Source organism: Panthera uncia, chromosome F1 (assembly GCF_023721935.1).
Source record: "Panthera uncia isolate 11264 chromosome F1, Puncia_PCG_1.0, whole genome shotgun sequence".
In the NCBI taxonomy this organism is placed as follows: domain Eukaryota; kingdom Metazoa; phylum Chordata; class Mammalia; order Carnivora; family Felidae; genus Panthera; species Panthera uncia.
Window position 1 is genome coordinate 59,345,036 of NC_064813.1, and position 19,907 is coordinate 59,364,942.

General features: G+C 44.9%; 1 protein-coding gene across 9 annotated transcripts in view; it reads right to left on the reverse strand.

Moving 5' to 3' along the window:
* PBX1 (PBX homeobox 1) overlaps positions 1 to 19,907 on the reverse strand; it is a 289,525-nt gene that overhangs the window by 5,338 nt on the left and 264,280 nt on the right. For all 9 annotated transcript variants that reach the window (XR_007458868.1, XR_007458870.1, XR_007458869.1 and 6 more), the window contains one exon: positions 19,800 to 19,889. Coding sequence is in view for 5 of the 9 variants with exons in the window: in XM_049634591.1 (XP_049490548.1) it covers positions 19,800 to 19,889 (90 nt within the window). In the remaining 4 variants the exon portion in view is untranslated. The remainder of the gene's footprint in view (positions 1 to 19,799; positions 19,890 to 19,907) is intronic.

Genomic DNA, 19,907 nt, shown 5'->3' on the forward strand with positions numbered 1-19,907 from the left:
CTCCATGCGGACAGGCATGCACAGACAAACACACACAGCCACCACTCATCAGCGGGGACGTCGGCTCACTCGGCGGGGCCACATCCTAGATCGACCACTTTTCCAAGAAGCTCGAAGAACGATGTTTTCCTGATATGCGCACACTTTTCCCAAGATTATACCCCGAGCATTTGCCCCTGGGGACAAAACAGTCAAAGTTTCCCCGGAAAGTCTGACAACGGTTAGTAGGTGCCGGCCCACTCTGACAACCTCTGGTCCTACCTCCAGCTGCCCCCAGAGTGATCTTCCCAACATGTAATTGTGATCTCCCTCTTTCACCTTCAGTGGCTTCTCATTAGCCTCCAGATGAGGTTGAGTGTCCTCATCAGGCCCACAATGTCCTTGATCTTGCTCACTCCCCAACGCAACCCTTGTGTTTCATACTTCAACCGTTAGCAGGCTGCTAAGACATTCCCGGAACAGAGGAGTCAGTTCATGCCTGCTTCTTTCCCCTTGAAGACCCCACTTATCCAATGACATGCCACTCACGCCTTGTACTGTTTTTCAAGACTGAGGTTAAGTATCCTTGTGCCCTTATCTGCCCCCTGGCAATGTCTCTTCCTCCTGCAGGTTCCCCCCCACCCCCCGCCCGCCTTCTCTGTATGCACCTGTATCACAGTACCCGGGCGGCCATACTGCATTTGTTCTTCTATATGTCTGCCTCACTCATCAGACCACGACGGCTGGGCTGTGGAACTTTGCTTCCGAAGTGCCTGCCACAGCACTTTAATAAATATCTCTTGGAGGGGCCTACGAAGAAGCACATAAACGTTCAGCGGCAGGCACTCCAACGTTCCTTCTCCATTGTGGGCTTGGAGGGATCCACGGTAGCAGATCCGGGACCTCCGCGGTTTAGTCTGACTACACGGAAAGAGCTTGTGAGCACGGAGAAGATACTCAAGCGATAAGGCAGAGGCAGTGCCAGGTTGCAGGGTGACTTCTACATCCAGGAAGTGAACTCTTCTCTTACTCAGCAGACATCAAGGAGATCTGGTATTTCACCCCAGATCCTAAATAAGGAACTATATGATTAATATTCATACTGTTCTGTACTGTTTCTTTAAAAAACAGTTGGAAAAAAAACCCAACAAACCCAAACACTGGATCCTGCCTGTCGTGGCTCCACAGCTTAGCTCACCATGTCAACAAGGGCTGTTCTCCAAAGGGCACGGGGAGAGCCTGGCATCTGGACTGGCCTCCTCGTTGCCTCCTCTGGCTTAGTGGGGTTCACAGAAATGTACGGAACAGACACAGTCCCTGTGCGGCCTGCAGGGGCTTTTCCCATCTTTATCCTCTCTGAGGCTGAGACTCCCACGCAGATCCAGCTTCTACCACCTTGGGATCTGGGAATGGAGCCGCCAGAGAAAATAGAGGACGCCTCCCAAAGCTGGGATAAACAACAAGTAACTGTGAAGTGTACATCTGTCCTGTGCAGTGTCTACATTCACTAGATCTGGGCATCCCTGCTGGGGAATAACAGGTACACTCAACCCAAAAGATCCCATTCTGGCTCACCTGGGTACCCCAGGCAACTCAGAATCAATTTTGCTGCTTGTCCTGCTCTGACCTTTTGCACCTGTTTCTTTGTACAGGTACTTCTCTTCTGCGGCTAAAGCCACCTCTGCCAAATCCACGGCCAGCTTCTGCGTAAATTCCCGCTATTTCTGCCAGTTCGGCTAAGACTGAGATCGTGACTTGCTCTTGCAACTCGAAGCTTGCTCTGGAGCCTCAGCTCACCAACTCCCACCTGCCATCACATTTCCCCGGAGTCAACCCTCTGCTTGGATTATCCCCATGCTGCTGGCCCCAGAATCCCTACTTCCATGGTCCCCTGACCGCGGAGGGTGTCCTCCCTGGTTGCCACCTGCCACTCGGTTAGTCCCTGGTGACCTTCCAGCCGGGTCCCACCATGCCCTCCCTTTCTAGGTGGGCCCCACCGCAGCTTCTCGAGCCTCGAGATTTTGCCCTGAAAGGTTTGTATATGTTAAGACAAATCAGCCGTTCCTGGTAGAGAACAGATACCCTTGCTGACCGAGACTTCAGTAGTTTCAGCTGAATAACAGATCACCCACTGCCCAAGTGAGGGTCCCTTTTGCTCTACAGATGAAACCCAGCGAGAGGCTCTTGGCCTTTGCCCGTCCCTCTCCTCTGACCTCTAGAAACCCGCATCATCTTCCACGGCCTGGCCAGAGAGCCACCTCCTTCCTCTTTCAAGGCACACCATCACCCACTTCCCTAAATGCCAGGACCCCCGACTTTTTGACCCTTCATGTTGACTTTTAACCATATACAGCTCTTATTGATTTAAAGGTCTATATGAGTACCGGCTCTTCCTCATGGTCACCATTTCATTCTGATCCACAAATACGTCTCCAGTGCCTGCCCCGTGCTATGCACCAGGCATACAGTGGGAGATACAACACATCTGACATCTGCTCTCCTGCTGCTTCCTGCCTCGTGGGACACAGAGATTAGATAACTTGTCAAAAGGACAAACGTAGATTCTAGGTGGTAGTAAGTGCAAGGAGAGAATATAGTAGGGACCTCATTGCACTCGGGCTTCTGGGAAGTCAGCCCAGAGGTGAGCGGATACAGACAAGTAGAAAGAGGGGCAAAGAGGCCACTGGGCAGAGAGAGAATCCTTTCCCAAGGCTCCAAGGAACTGAGAGGAGGCCAGAAGCAATGGAACCAGGAGAAGAGCAGCCACGGCAGCAAGATGGGGCCGGAGAGTGGCAGGGCTCCATCATGCCAAGGCTTGCAGGCCATATGAATGGCTTTCGTCTTCAGTCTCAACGAGATCACAGATCATTCAGCCACAGGGCCTCAGAGAACAGGGATCACGTCTCACCAGGAGCCGCTTGGTTAAGTCCTCGAGTTGGATGAACAGAGAAATGAATGCTTTCAAAGCTTCCGTTGGCGGCCTGCCCTGTGCGTGTAAGGCCGTCGGGCCGCCGGTGTCCGTGATAACTGCACAGTAATGCACGGATTGTGGGAGCGATTCTCTTACTCTGGTGGATGAGTCTCAAATGGTACACAAACCCTGCAGGGGCTCCTATTCCTACTTGTCAGGCGAGGAAACTAGGACTCAGAAACTAGAATTTGCCAAACGCAGTCCCCGCTCTATGCCACTATTTTAGACACTCCGAATTTGAAAAGGTCGGGCTGTGTGACACGTGTGGGCACCACACGCGAAGCGTGGCTTAGGGCTGAAGGCAGGGGATTCGTGTCTGTGGTTCCCCTTCAGGGAATCTTTGCACTGTTTAGGAAGATGCCGGAACCTATGAGCCACAAGACGGCCTCAAAAGAGTCTTTTAGGGGATTCTCATACTGCTCACTCCTAAGCCTCAGTCCACCTCACCAAACTTGGTTTTGGACAAGACAAAGCTCTACTGCCCTGGGGTTATGCCACTGCGGGTAGCGCCATCTTGGTAGTTAATACTAAGTCACCTTATCCGGAAAGGCGGGGTCCTGCTCCAAGACCTGTGGAGTAAAGTTGGTGGCCATCTACCTGGTAGGAGCACGGACTCTCTATGACCAGTCGCTGCCTCCAACCTTATCTGGCACACACTCTAACTGCTGCCCGAGGGGTGCCCGTCGAAACCCAACCACAAGACCATCGACTGCCACGTGGTCACCGGGCGGCACCCTGCCAGCACCCCGCACCACACGACTCAAGTGCACATGGAGGTCGACTCTGAGATCAAGACCTATGACGGCACCGTCTAAGCTTCGTCGTTTATTAAGTCATCTGTTGTGAAGGCCTGCAATCAATACCGTCCTGTAAGGCGCTTCAGACACAGAGGATGGTTTTGGGTGACCCTTTCACAGCTCGCACGGGAGATGAAGTAGTGTGAGCTTCCAAGTTCATCCGTTGGGTTGCTTTCTTATTTCTGTTAAAAGTGCACATAGGACGGTGACACATAACGTTTCCACGTCCCACCGACTTACGGAGTTCCTATGTTAAATGTACATCAGGATTAAAAATCTGTTTTATTTAACTTTGCAGAGTCAAGGAAAATAAGTTCAGCTTGATTTAGCTAAATCGAGGTGCGTCAGTGCAGAAAAGTATTTATATCTGAATAAACATCCTCTACGCTCAGACCTGCAGAAACCAGCACACATCCACACTTAACACACATCCACACACAGTGTTCACAAACAGGCAAAATGTCGACACACTTTGTCATATTTACGTAAAGCTACTACGCATGTAGAAAACACAACACCTGAAGAATGCATATACGAACACGCACACACGTGCACACACACACAGATGCTGCTTCTGAAAAAGAGGAGCTGTGTAAGACAACAGAACATTGCATCTACTCATATGGCCAAATCTGGATAATGCAAGCAAAGGGTATTTTTAAACATTTTTTTTTTAAACTCTCAGTATAAATTATCCGACGGGCTGATTCTCCACAGCCTCAAGTTCTTCATTTTATTTTTGTAACCTCTGATTTTGCTTTGGCTTTTCTGAAAGGCTTTTATTTACTCAGGGCACACACAGAGATTGTATACACACCTTCACCATGAACGGTAGCCATGCATAGAACACACACACGCACACACACACACGGATGGTGTGGACCTGGAAGCTATTTACCATCACACAGGAAGCTAAAGCCCCTTACACTTTTCTGACCATCCAAGAGACAGCAATTACCCCAGATTATCAGACCAACAATGACATGCCATGTAGAGAGAGACACTGAGCCAACTCTGCGTCCCAAAGACTGGCATATTCAAGTACACTTAGGACATTAATAGCAATTTACGTGCCATCACTGAGACAAAGCCACAAAGGCGCCACTGGCAGCCTCTTATTTTGAAGCCTGTTATTTGTGGGAGTTACAGGCTATAATCACAACAGAAACTTTCAAAACCCTTATCTTCTGTGACGCACCAAATCTATTTCAGAGTCATAATTGCTATGTCACCGGAGAGTTTGCTGCTTAATGCACTCAAATGCCATTTAGTGTTTGCAGGGTCATTATAGCTCACAGAAGAGGGGGGTGGATACGGTGGGAAGCTGTAGGGGAGAATGCAGACAGAGGACGTTGAGGGGAATGTGCTAGAATGGGGCACTAATTTATTTAAGGAAGGGTATTGTTGTTTTGAGAATTCCACTTACTGACAGAAATGAGAACAAGGGCTTGAAAACAACCTATGGACTGGAGAATTCAGAATTCATGGGTCCCCCCCTGAGATCTTCTGTGGATGCTGGGGAGTGGCCTCTTTTCTTCTGGGATTCTCAACCAGGTGCGAGAGTGGGTTGATTTTTTAAAGTTTAATTTTTTTTTTTCCCTTTTACATTGTTCCAGAAACCTCCGCAGTGGGAGTCTTCCATTGGTGCTGTGGGCTTGGGAATCTGACCTGGCTTTTCTGTATGTGCTCTGATATGGAACCACGAGGGCAGAGGGGGACGGCGCCGGTGATGTGTCAAAATTCAACAGCCCAGAAGAATGTGCTCCCTCACAGGTGGCAGGAGAAGATACCAGGAGACTGATACGGCAGCCAAACTACCAGAAAACAGCCTGTCACTCAGAAGACCATGTTTTAGACCTAAGTCGAGCTAAGGTCATAAGAAAACTTGTTAAATGTCTGTAGCTTTCTTTCTTCATCCGGGGTACAAACTAGCCAAGGACTTACTCGGCAAATCCTAATACTTCCGGTAGGATTAGGGTAAACTGTCCAGGAACATTTGACTGATTAATATATCTCTAGGTTTTCCAAGAAAACTCTCGGGTTCTACTTGATAGCCCTGAGTTCTTTCATAGACTAGAAATATAGAAAATGGTAAGTGAATTCAGATTGCAGGGTTATTATTATTATTATTTTTTAAAGATCAACACCAGTATCACTTATAGATTTGCCTTTAGTTTTCCTAGGATAAAAATCCACCTTTCACGCTGAAGAACTTTCCACAGAAACAAGACAGAATGAGACCTGGAGCCTTATTCCACGAGAGCCCTCTTCTGCTGAGAAATAAGAGTTCTCTCTATTTTCTACAGGTTGGAAAAGTGCACGATGGGATAATAACCTTCTTGTATAAAAGTTCTTAGAAATCGATACAAAAAGATGAACATTTCATACAAGGCTAACAAATGAAAGACGTTCAATCTCACTAGTAATCAAAGAGATACAAATTAAATTAAAATAAAAATGAGATGCCGTTTTATAGTTTGATAATTGACAAAGATTAAAAAAACTGCTAAGACACTGTTCTTGAGAGTGAGGAAGCAGGAATGATCGTAAACTGCTCCTGGGAAACATACATGCATAGAAGTTTCCAGAAGAAAAATTTGCCATACATCACCACGGCCTTAGACTAGTTCATATCCTTCGATCTGGCAATTCCATTTCTAGGAATGTACTCAAGGAAATAACAGAAAATATACAGTGAGTCTTCTGTAGTATGATGTTTACCACAGTGTTTTTAATAATAGTAAAAAAAAAAAAAAAAGGAAAAGAAAACAGCTTGCATGGTCCACTGTACAGATTGATTAAGTAAATTATGGACTTTCCCTATAATAGACTCCTGTGTGGTTATTAAAATTATGTTTGAGAAGAAATGTTTAGTGATATGGAAAATATTCATAATATATTTTTAGTCAAATAAGTAGGTTACAAAATGATACGTTCGATACGATCATAGCTTTTCTACACCTACACAAAACATACTTACACACAAAATGCTAGAAAGCTGGAGAGCAAAAAGTTAGCAGTAACTTCCTTCCATGTGATTTTCCTGCATTCTCCAAATTTTCTATGCTAAATATTAATTTTTAATCAGAAAATAAAAAGTAAATGCAGGAGCACCTGGGTGGCCCAGTTGAGCGTCCAACTCTTGATTTCAGCTCAGGTCATGATCTCACAGTTCATGGATTAGAGCCCTGCATCAGGCTCTGCACTGTCGGCATGGAGCCCGCTTGGGATTCTCTCTCTTGGGATTCTCTCTCTCCCTCTTTCTCTGCCCCTCCCCTGCACTTTCTCTGTCTCAAAATAAAATAAATAAATGTTAAAAAAAAAAAAGTAAATGTAAAATTTAGACAAAACATGTGCGGGAAAGTCCACATCTGATTTAGGTCTTTGTCTTGTGTGTTTGAAAGGTCTTGGCCAACCTCCAGAGCTCACTGGAAAACAAACCAGTGCAATCAATGGTCAAATAAATATAGGTCAGAGGCCTTTCTTAGATGGAGGGAAGTAGGACTCTTGCTTAGAGAAGAGAAAGTTATCAAATGACTTCCAAACTCTCTTCAAAACATAACTACCTGTGAAGAATGTTAAACAGTTGTGTTTCCCTTGCCACAAAAAATAAGGTCAAAGAAGGCGAAACATAGCAATCAACTTAGATGAGATGCAGAGTTGCTTGATTTTCCCTGCCCTAATGCCCAATGCAGTAATGGGGTAATAACCGATTCCAAGAAAATGCTTGCCAATCAAATGAATGGGCAAATGAATGAACTGTGGATCAAGCTCAAGGCCACAGAGACAACACCTGTCCCAGAAGAAAGAGAAGTTGGAGGTAAAGGATGCATTCTAGGCTGTGATAAATGGGAAGCAGGATGAGGAGCGGGGGGGTGGGGGGGAGAGGAGGAGGGGGGGAGGGGGAGATGAAGAAGAAGAAGAAAAAGAGGAAGCAGGAGCAGCCATTTTCGTGTGTGGGAGAGACATTCTGAACAACAGAAACACAAAAACACGTGTGTTTGTGGGGATTCTGGGCAAGCAGAAGATCCAGTCACAGGCCTTCTTGCTGGTTTAAAAATAAATAAAGGGAAAAGGAAAGGGAAAGGGAAAGGGAAAGGGAAAGGGAAAGGGGAAGGGGAAGGGGAAGGGGAAGGGGAAGGGGAAGGGAAAGGGAAAGGGAAAGGGAAAGGGAAAGGGAAAGGGAAGAAGAGAAACGTCCTGACTACAGGTTCAAGGATACTCCATGCAAAAAGCATGCATTAAGCACCTACTATGTACCATGCCTGAATTGAAGGCTAGAATACAAAACTAGGGTACTTCTGTTTAGAAATCAGGGGGCCTAGAGAGAAAGAAAAGCAATCAGAAAAGGACTCCCATTCCAACCCAGTGAGCTAAGTACTACGTAGATCCAGTCTGCAGGGACGGGGAAGTCCTTCTAGGAGAAGATAACTCTGAGCTAAATCTTTTAAATTGAGTGGGATCATGAGATCCTTGTCCAATGCCATAGATTCTGGGCTATGGATTCTATCGCTTGAGAATTTTAATCGGTAGGAATTGCCTGTAGGAAAGACCAAACTCAGGAGGACAAGGTGCGGACAGAAGGGACATTTACAGCACCAGGCACTTGCAGAGCCCGTAGTCTACGTGGGAAGCGCCAGGCCAGGTACTTGAGATTTTCAACAGCGAAATCAATCACGCTGGACAAGGAACAGGAACGGATACCTACACATCTGTTTTGCTCACCTTCCGTTCTGTTGTTGTGATTGTTCTGATGCCTAGTTTTGCCTCCCTCTGAACATTTTTTGTTTCCATTTGGAAATGTCCTACTTGTTTTAATAAACTTGAATTAAATAAGATAATGCATATAAAGTGCCTAGCACATGAGAAGTCAGTAAGTGTTAGTTATTAATACAATTATTAACTGTCATTTTAGCCTGTTAATTTTCTATCCTTAGTGTTTTTTAATTGTTCTTTAATTTACGGCTTTATACCACTTCCTTATTTTATTACCACTTGATCTGTTTTATAATCTTTGTAAGTATGTTCTTAGCTGATGTTATTTATTTTAACTACTCATCCTAGCTTATTTTATGTTTTTATTGTTCTCTTTAGTAATTGTGTTTCCTAATTGCTTTAACTTTCACTTTGCCACTTCACATGCAATTTCCTCTTTCTCCCACCATTTTGTTCCTCCTGTTGGTTCCCCTGTCGTTCGTTAGTATACTCTTCCTTCCTGATTCTGTTCTTCTTTCCTCGCTCTTTTTTTAAGAATTTTTCTTAATGGAAGTATAGTTGGCATATTTCCTAACTCTTTGAATTTACTATTTGTCACTCTTTTTTATATTTAAATTTTTAAAGTTTTACTCCTATTCTACTATCCTTGTACTTTGTTGCATTTAGTTTTTAATGTACTGAAAATGCCAAGTGTTCAGTGTCAACAAAGAGGAGGGACGGTCCCGATAGAGGTCGTGGCAAAGCAAGGTGATCTCTTCTTATCCTTCCTGTTGGTCCAGGAGAGACCGTTACTTCTGTAGTTGTTCCCCCAGTTTCTTTTTTTTTTTTAGTGTTTATTTATTTATTTGGGGGAAAGAGAGCAAGCAGGGGAGGGGCAGAGAGAGAGAGAGAGAGAGAGAGAGAGAGAGACACACACACAGAATCTGAAGCAGGTTCCAGGCTCTGAGCTGTCAGCTCAGAGCCTGATGCGGGGCTCAAACCCACGAACCGTGAGATCATGACCTGAGCTGAAGCCAGACACTTAACTGACTGAGCTACCCAGGTGCCCTTTCCTCAGTTTTTTTTTTTTTTCTTAACGCTAATCTTCCCCCTCTAAAGCCATTATTTAACATGGGTAAGCTACTGAGGTAACAGGCTAAAATTTCCTCTTCTTCTATTTTACTGTCCCCAAGTTAAAAAAAAAAAAGATTTCTCTTGATTTCATATCTAGATTCCTCCAACAGTCTTGCCATCTATTTTAACAAACCAACCAATTTCTCCATGAGGAGACCCTGGGCCTAAAGTTTCTGCTCTCTCTCATGTATGATCACTGGGTCCCTGGCTAAGTAGGACACAACAGCAGAGACATATAGGCCACATCCAGGGAAGGACTTTCTATGTGATTTTTAGATTTAATTTTAGTAAGAGAACCAACTGGTCTTAAGCATTCCATGTGCCACCCAAAAAAGGATACATAACAATAGTCATAACTGAGTTCTCATTCTTTTCCATATCAGCCAGGCTCTAAAATATTTATGACCAGGAAACGTAACAGATACTCTGAGCGGGAGGATCGTGCCAATTTCCTTTACTTAACATAAGAACTAGAGGTTCAAGACTCCCTCTGGACAGAGGGAAAGAACAGAGACCTTGGAGTCACTTGGCCGGGTCCACATCCAGGCTCTAGCCCTTTCTGGCTGTTGGATCTTGAGGAAATGACTTAATCTCTGTTTTCTCATCCACGAAATGGAGAAGAGAGTGTTAATGAAAACACTAGACTATATCAGGACACACACTAAGTGTTCCAAGTTAGTATTCTCAGTATAGATATTCATGTAAGGTCAGGTTTGCCTCAGAACTTTAAGTGTGGAGTTAGCTGTGCCTTGGCTCTCTTGCCCCTCGGAAAGGGCACAGAGTGTTCAGTAGATCTCTATGACTCCCAGCTCTGGCATGAGAGGGGCCTGGAGCTTCTCTCCTCCGGGTTTCACCCCCTCCGGTTATCCCCTTAGTCTCGGGGTTGGCGGAAGATGGGCTTGCACACTCCCGCGACAGGTCACTTTCCCTAAGGAGGAATAATTTTGGACGGATGTGAGGCTTTGAAAGATAATAGGTTTGTATACATTTGGCTTCTGAACTGGACTTCAAGTTAAGGGGGCTAGAGAAGAAAAGGGAGAAAAAGGCAGAAGAGGGGATCTATAAAAGCTTCTAAGAGAGGAAATCCACTATAATTTTCAAATATCATTAGTGTCTGTTTTTATGTATTTCAAAAGTTTTAATTATGGAAAAGGGAACACAAGTCCCTTTAAAAGCAGTGATATCAAGTCCGAACCTAAGGCAGGTGTCGAATAAAGCATCCAATTTGATGTAAGGTGGACTTCTTAGCAGAGTCTGACTCTCAGGTCAAGCGAGGGGGCGAGTGGTGGCGAGGGAGACATCTGATGGGCTGGAGAAACACAGACTATTCTATGGGCAATTTGTGCTCTGTCCTTCTTTTTCCTTTGTTTTTGTTTTTGTGGACTATCAGAAAGGGACAGACACAAGAAAGTAAGGGCAGTAAACTTCTATGCAAATGTACTATAGTCAAAGCTCAAAAAAACGTACACTTCTTCTCTGCACACTTAAGTGTGTAAAATTTTACCTTGAAAGAGAGAAAAAAAAACTGTGATCAAATAGTGAACTCTAGTTAATGATACACATACCAGTAATGTTTATTTAGGAAAACCTGTGCTGCTGTCTACAATTTACTTTGAAATGCATCAGAAAAAACAAGCTGAGGGGTGCTTGCGTGGCTCCATCTGTTAAGTGTCCAACTTTGGGCTACGTCATGATCTCACCAGTCCTGAGTTCGAGCCCCGCGTCAGGCTCTGTGCTGACAGCTCAGAGCCTGGAGTCTGCTTCAGATTCTGTGTCTCCCTCTCTCTCTCCCCATCCCCCACTCACACTCTCTTTCTCTCAAAAATAAATCAACATTAAACAAAAGAAAAAAAGAAAAAGTAAGCTGGATTGGTAGATGGACAGAAGGATGCAGACAAGGACAGATATATGATGAAGCCAGCAGAGTGAAATCCTGATGACAGAATTATAGGTGGTAGGTATACTGGTTTTACTGTCAAATTCTTCCAACTCTTCGTATGCTTGAAAAACTTGAAAATAAAACATTGGAGGAAAATTTAAAAGTAATATCCTTAATGCAAGGAAAACAACATAATCCCTTCTCGTGGGTGAATCCTAAGCAGCATTTAAATGTGCTCCTTGCTAGAGCAGAACTTCTCAAACTTCACGTGCTTAGGCATCACCGGGGAATCTGATTAAAGCACAGAATCTGATTTAACAGTCTTGGTGGGGCCCGAGCTCACAAGGTCCTGGGCAATGCCAAGGTTGCTGATCTGAGGGCCATGCTTTGAAGAGGCCAGCAGGTCAGGGAGGAAGGAACAGCTCAGCAGCGGCCACCAGAGAAGGCTCTGGGCACCTGGGGAATGTGAAACAGAAATGAGACCTCCTATAAGCTCCAAACGGTTTTTGGATGTAAAGAAAGGGTTCAAGAGGAGTTCAAAGACACGTCCTGCTTAGGCTTGAAAATGATCAGGTTAGATGAACTAATGGCTGCCAGAGTTGAAAATTACTGCAAATAGAGCCAAAATAAATGTGCCGTCTATATATTTACATTTTAAATCTCCCTCCATATTATTTCATTGTTTAAAGCATATTATGCTAATCGCAGTTAACTTCTTGTGCACGGTTAATTTTTAATACAGTTCTATTTACATTAGGAAAGGCTTATTTAAGCAGAAAGCATGTTTTTCTGGGCTCTGTGTCAGGAAGTCTCCTGTTTTCACGGCATGGCTGCTGATTCAACACTATCATCCCACCTTTGGTGGCTACTCCGTGACTCGCAGGGCATCTAGAATGTTCTGTGCAATATGGTAGCCGCTAGCCACACGTGGCTATTTAAATTGCAATTAACTCAAATTAGATACAGTTAAGAATTTGTTTTTTCAGTCACACTAGCCATATTTCAAGTGCTCAACAGCCCTGCGTGGCTCATGGTTAACTTATTGGACAGCACTGAAATAGAAGCAGGGATGGAATGAGATGAACTCCGAGCCTTTCTAGGGTTCTGTGACTTTGCAGAGTGCAAGAACCATGTCTTATGATGATGGATATTAGAAGGTTCTCAACAAACATTTGTTTAATAAAGCATCTATTCATTTATTTAGTTATATGGTTAGTTGTTCTAGACTCAAATCAGTCCCCCGCCTTCTGCCTTATTCTCTAAGTGCAGAATATAAACATCGAATATTTAGAGAGATGGAAAAAAATTTCCTCAAACTCAAATAGAGTCAAATAGAGATTTTGAAGTAGAGATTTTTTTAAGGTACCAAATCTTAAAATAACAACTGGATTATCTAAGACACAGGTCTCACATTTTTGTCTGAAAACAAGCTAAGACCATGGAACTCCTTCCCACCAGGCAAGGAGCCATCAGCAGTTATCAATGCCAATGTTTCCCACGATTAAATTCAGGCAATTTAATTAGCTTAATTTTTACTGAGGTCTAGAGGAATCCGGCCACTTTCAGGAGCCACTGCAAAACCAAACTGTCCTTTTGAGGTTGTGATTTTTTTCTTTATAGAGCAGACAGCAGGACCGACTTGAGTCTGGAAAAACTGACCAGATTCTAGCCCAAGGATAGCATGGCGATGGGGCCAAATGTGGGCCCGACTGGACAGGATGCTGTAAACTACCAATTCCAACGAAAACAGCATGGTGTACATTGTCATCTCACAGATGGGACTCTTTTCAAAAAGACAAATTTCTCTTTAATTTATAGCTCTAAACGATTTCCCTTCCAGTTGTATTTTCCTGGAAATGGGGAAATACCATGTTTTCTAAGTAGCATATGATACTGGGAGAGGCCACAGACATCTAGCTCAGTTGTCCTTTTTAGAGTTCAGGAAACTGAGTCCTATCGAGGGAAAGCGATTTGTCCACGGTCACACAGGCGGAAAGCGGCAAAAACAGAATACACGCACACACACACACACACACACACACACACACAACCACACACACTATGGATGTGATCTCGCTTGGAACTAGGTTTGAGACCAAGAGATTTCTCCGTGACTACTCCTACAGAGAGATAAGGAGTGTCTAAAACAAAGGATATGTATTACAAGACCACAGTATGGAGGAAGGTGGATTTCTTAAACTATGCTGGTTGGTCTTGGGTCCGTCTGTTCTGCTGTACAACTCACTTTCAGATTCTCTTTCCTAAAATTCAGAGTAGACTGGCTCCCTTGTTCGAGTGTTCCAAGAACAGGAAACCTGGTCACAAAGTGCTGAATGACACTGAAAACTAAAACATGTGCTGACAGGCATCAGGATTTTACATAATCTAGGTACAGGCTTTCCCCAACCTGACCTGGATATAATAGGATGTCGTCTCATTCGCCAAGGTCAAAAATACTGACTTATTTATTGGATGGATGGATGGATGAACGGACAGATGCACGGATGAATACATGAACACATGAGTGCATGAGTAAGGATGCCACTGGACAATTTGGACTCATTCGTTTTCTGTACCTTTAAGGGCTTTCTCCTGGCCACGGAGGAAAAACAATGGATGCCTAGGACATTACAATATTAAGATATTTGTTTTTGCTTCTCCAACTATTGTGGGCTCAAATAAAATGCTTTTCCCTTCTCAAATGCTGAGCTGATATGGTATTAAGGTTTAAAGGCCTCATCAGATAAGAAACTAAAGGGGCTGCCTCTGTTTCCTTTTGACTCTGCCATAAAAGAAAGCCAGGCTGGAAGCTTCTGGAAGGCAGGAGTCCATCTACCTCATTCCTGCTGCCTTCAAACCCTCCAAAGACTGGTTCACCATGTTCAGACCTGTTGATTCTCATCACTCCCTTCACCCTTCCAGCCTGGGCCTGTTCACTGGCCCCCTATCGCAGCATCAGAAGGTACCCGAAGGCAGGTAAGCGGGGGGCATATCTGGATATGTCTTTGTACCTTCACATTTCAAATTCCACTTGGCAAAATAGAAGAATTGAAACTTCATATAATTAAAATGAGTTTTTAAAGATTTGCATATGAATTTTAATTATCACCCTAACTTCCCAGTCCTACAATTTCACACGTGGCAACGTCTTATTAATATATACTTTAAGTGGAGGGAGGTCTCTCAGAAGTAGTTAAAAAAAAATTAAAATGATGGCACGTAGCCAAGTATTACCAAGTAACCCTTCTGATATCTAAGCGCCTGCAATGTGTTCAATAGGATGCTATTTTTATCCTCAAGATTTATATTTTCTTTATTTCCTCAATAAGTATCCTTTTTTTCCCTTTGCCGAACATGGGAGAAAAGCAAACCCAAACAAAAATACATATGCTATGGCTTCCAAAGAGAAAAGTTTCATCTCTGTTTTTCCATTCCTGTAATTATCACAAAGCAAAACTCACGGGATGTTTCTGTCATAAACGGACACTGATGGCGCCCTGCCTTTACAGAGAGAACACTAACACTTTATTTCCACCTTCACTAAAACTCTTGAATGAGAAACATCGTACAGGGGTTGCTCTTTTTCTTCCAGGGGTTTCTATTTACATTTAAAATTGGCCGGAGTGAACTCACTCCCTTAACTCACATTTGAAAATAATTAAAAATAACGTGTTCCGCCCCGGGAAGAATAATGCTTTCTGCTTCCACGGATCTCTGAGAATTCACAGGGAAAGGTTTATGTAATGAAAGCTCTTCCTCCTTCCCATTTAGGACCTCAAGATACAATTTTAGGGGTTAGAGGGGGAGGCTAGAAGGAATGGCAGGGGCTAACTCTACCCAAAGAGGTGTCCAGGGAGGCGAGGCTACAGTGGAGTCGGGCATCCCTGGAGCTGACAGGAGGAACCAAAGATTATACTGGAAGGACTCTAGAACTATGGAATTTAGAAGGGGAGTTTAGAACTTGCTTATCTGGTAAACTTTATAGACGAGGCAAAAATACAGAGGCGATGCCACTTATCAAAAGCAGAGCCACAGGAAGGATCTAAATTTCCCAATTTCAAGTTGCTTCTACCCCCAACGCGTCTGTCCATGGAGGTTTCAATGCCCCATCTGGTAGAGACGACAAAGAGAAAAGGCCACCAGAAATGATTTCTATTTCTACTATGGATGGTATCCCACAAACAGGTTTTGGCATCGGGTTTCTTTGAGGACAGGAGAAGTTCTGCAGAATTCAAAGGGATCATCCTCTTGACAATATCATCAGTATCTAGCTTCATGGATTTAATGCTGATTCGAATCATGTTCTCAGAGAATCCGCACTGGCCAAAAGTTCGGAAACTTCTTATTAAAGGGCAGACTGGAGAAACTTTTTGAATTAAAAACACGGGATATTTGTGGGTTAGTAAAGCATTTAAAAGGAAAGTCACTACTAGATACTTTCCTGCTATGTAAGATGTGGATATTGGCCACTGAGTGCACTTTGTAAATCCAGTGGTGACTTGTCTTCTCTTACCTGATTCATTCATCCGCAAACATGTTTTGAGCAATACAGGCATTTAGGAAATATTTAGGAAATATTCAGGAGTGAAAGACACGAAGACCAAGTAAGTCTGTCTGTTCATGTATCTATAACGCAAAGGCAGGGTATGTGTGATGAGGCAGAGAGAAGCAGGGGAGAAGGGCTAAGGGGGAAAGCACAGGCAGCAAGGAGGAGACGGCTGTGGAAGCAAAAGGGATTTTTGAGGGTGGGGAGGCATGGGGAAGGCGGCACAGGAATGAAGGGCATTTATGGAGGTGGTGGCCATGAGCAAACATAGGGGGATGGGGGTAACCAGGCAACGATGAACTGACCATGTTGCCCAGCAACCAAATTCTACCTGGATGTCAGGAGGATGAGGTAGAAGGGCAGGTAGGTTGGGGCCAGAGTGTGGGAGACCCCGGATGTCGGACTTGGGGTTTGAACTCGCTTAGGTAGGCAGCAGACCGGCGCTGGTGATTTCCGGGCAAGGAATGGCAAAATTCAGAGGGTGTATGCAGGAGAAAGGAGACACCGAAGGCAAGAACAGTGACTAGAAAGTGGTCATGTGAAATGGCCCAGCCAATGAACTATTCTAGAACTAGGGCAACGGCAGCGAGAAAGGAAAGAGAAGAACATGATCTAAGTACGTCTGATTGACAGGGAAGTGGAATAACCTCCCTCTGTTCCTCAGAGCCCCTCTAAGCTGCTACGTGTTGTCCATTGTCATCTGAGAGCGCAGGGGACCTAAGCTCACCGCCGCTAAGGAAGGGGGTGTTCAGGACTCGCGAACCCTACATCCTTTTCGAAAGCGTAGCTTCCCACCAGGAGAGAAAAAAGTGACAGCCGTGTCCTGACCAATCCTCACTAGAAACTACCTACTGTAAAAAACTGCTCACACAAGAGGAGAAAAAAGGTCAGATTAGAACGTTATCGCTTAGAACATTTCATACTGCATTCGTGTGGAACAATTTCTACTTTGCCAAGCCCTTTCCTCCTTATTTTCTCATTTTCCCTGAAGCAGCCCTTGGGGTTTTAAGGGTGGGAAGTGCTGGCCCTGTTTTCTGGAAGAGAGGTATGATGCCTGCCCACGGACACACGAGAGTGATCAGGGCCAGGGTCTCCCAGCTCTTCCTCGACCTTCCACGCCTTTGCCACCTGGGCTCACTGAAAGGCAAGTGGTCTGAACTTGATGGGATTTAAAATAGACGTTGGTTGGATAAGAAACGGGTGCTATGCAAACCCAGCCAGGGGAGCAGATAAAGGCTGCCCAGAAAATGTCCTCTGCCGAATGAAACACAATCCAGAGTCCAGCTGGAAATTCCATTGCTGCCTTGGGTTTGGGAATTGTTTATTTTTATTTCTTGGCTCGAACCTCTCATTCCTGCCCTCATCTCTTCTTGTCTCCCTCCTTCCCTCTTTCTTCTCCTGGCGGCCAGAGCCCCACTCTGCACGTACACACGGGTCCGTGTCGAACACCATGGTCTAAAAACACAGCTTGCTCTAACCGGCTTCGTCTCCTGCAGGTGGCACCACGGAAAATTTAAAATGGATACCAAAAGGCACGCATCCTCCACGATCAGCCTTTGAATCATTTACCCCGCGTATTAAAGGGCCAGAAATAAAATAAACATGGTTCCCAGGGAAAAAAATTAACGCACAACCACAGACTCTTTCGAGTGGCATTTTCAAGCCCGGTTTCTGTGGGAAGCTTATGTAATCAGACATAATTGTCTGCACATGTTTGGTTACCCTCTTGCAGAAATGATTCCCAGCCCACCAGATAACATCAGAGGGGTCAATGTTGACCCCCCCCCAACCCAGAGCCTGAGTGGCACCCTCTTCTGCACTACCCAGTCAGGAAGAAAGATACCACACAGCAGAAGTGGGAGCCCATTTCTTGCCCACTCACATAGACTTTCTGCAGTTCCTTGTTTCAGTGTGCCTATATTCTCGTCCCCACCCTCTGGTACTTTCCTCATGTTCCTGTCTTCCACTTATACAGAGCGAAGCTTTCTCTGGAAAAAAAAACCTATCTTCAGAAAACGCATAAATGCATATGTGCTTGAAACCCCTCCCCCCGCCCCCCGCAACAAAGAAGCACAGGGCACCTTCATTCAGCTGGCATCCGTTTTTGAGAACACAGTCTTCCACCAAGTATCTTGCATTTCTCTGAGCAGGTTTCTGGCAAGTCAGCCGTTAATACGGTAATAATGATTAGTAGGAGCCTAAGAAGAGAAGCATGCCTCTGTTCTGGAAATTCTTTCTGGAAAATTGCCATGATTGCCCAGACTACATTCAGTAGGGTTAGCTTTGACCTCCTCCAGCTCCTGCCGGAGAGGGACTTGATAAATATCATACAAATTCAGAGTAGATCCCGCCAAAAGTAGGTAGAAAATAAAGGATTCCTCATTGGCAGGGGGCTCAAAAGTCACCAAGACACTTACAACCTGGTACTTGACTCCTTTCTCTGACATCCTAAGTAGCTAGCTATGCCATGCTTGAGTGCTCTGATGACGGGGAAATCTTGACTTTCCCAGGAAGCCAATCCCTTCTCCAGGTAACTCTGTGAGAAAGGCCCATCAACTGCTGAAATGCGATGTATTTCCCTGAATCTTCCACCCAGGGCTTCTATCCTTCCCCCCTTCCGATCACTCAGGATGAATCCAATCTTCCCCACAAATAACGTGTTTCAAATTACTACATACCAACCGCATTTTCTCTTTTATGGGCTAAGAACTCCTAATTCTTTCAACCATTCCTTGTGATGAACCAGTTGGTATTCCATTGATTCCTTCTAGTCTGGGCTTAGTCATGTCTGACTTGACGCATGTGGGGTGGAAGGAGCCATCACCTCCCTCACTGCAGACACTGTACCTCAATGAGTATAGACCGGGATGCCATTAACATGTCATGCCTACCTTTCCTTCGTTCCATCCCCAACGCATTTGAATCACAACAACAGAAACAAACAAGAAATCGTCACCATCAATCAACCACAGTTTTCTTCTACAGTTCTGAGCCAATGGTTCTGGTGGCGCTTTCTGCGACCTCTAAAAGCCCAGGAAATGACCCCCTGATCTGAAGAACAGCCTCCTTTTCCAGGCTGCCTCTTGTCCCAGCTTGCTGTCACGGCTGCTGAGATAGCGGACGATTGATCTGAGAAATCAAGTTGGATTGCTGTCCCAAATCTACATTCGGTTCTCCTTGTGTCTGTCTGATCGATTTCACTCTGTGCGACACAGCTTGTCGCTATGAATTTTCATGCTAGTCAGAAGCCGCCAGCGCGCCCAAGAACACGAAGATGGTCCGCACCCCTCCCCATCCCTTCAACGCACCCGGCCTCTGAGTTCATTTCTTTTTTTTCTTTTCGTCCTTAGACAGATTGGAGAAAGGCTGGGTTTTTTTTTTGTTTTGTTTTGTTTTGTTTTTTTTAAGACCACAGACCTGGATGCAATGGATTTTGGCTACTGGTTTTCCCACCCAGGTCCCCAGGCCCCTGCTTGTGGCGACATTTCCTACCACTGTTGTGCTAGGTGTCACCTGGTTAGCGGCTCCTCTCGGCTGAACGCGAGTGGCCGCAGGTGCCATGCGAACACTGATTGCGTGTGACAGCCCTAGACGCCAGCTGCCTGCGTGAAGCCTTCCCAGTCGCCACTTTTTGTGTGGGTGGAATGCTGCCGACGGCGTGGCCGATACAGAAACAAGAAACTAGGTGACCATAAAGCTGAGATGAGTCCTACTAAGTGGCATTCCAAGCCCTGTGGCTTTGAAATAATTGGTTATGATAGAAGAAACACAAAGGGTGGGGGAGCCTTGTTTTCTTACACTGATGCCCTGCGGACTGTACATCTGACTGGCTGCGAGTCCGTCACTGTATCCTCCTGTCTGGCTGATAACATGGCGAAGGGTATCCACCTAAACAATGAACAACAA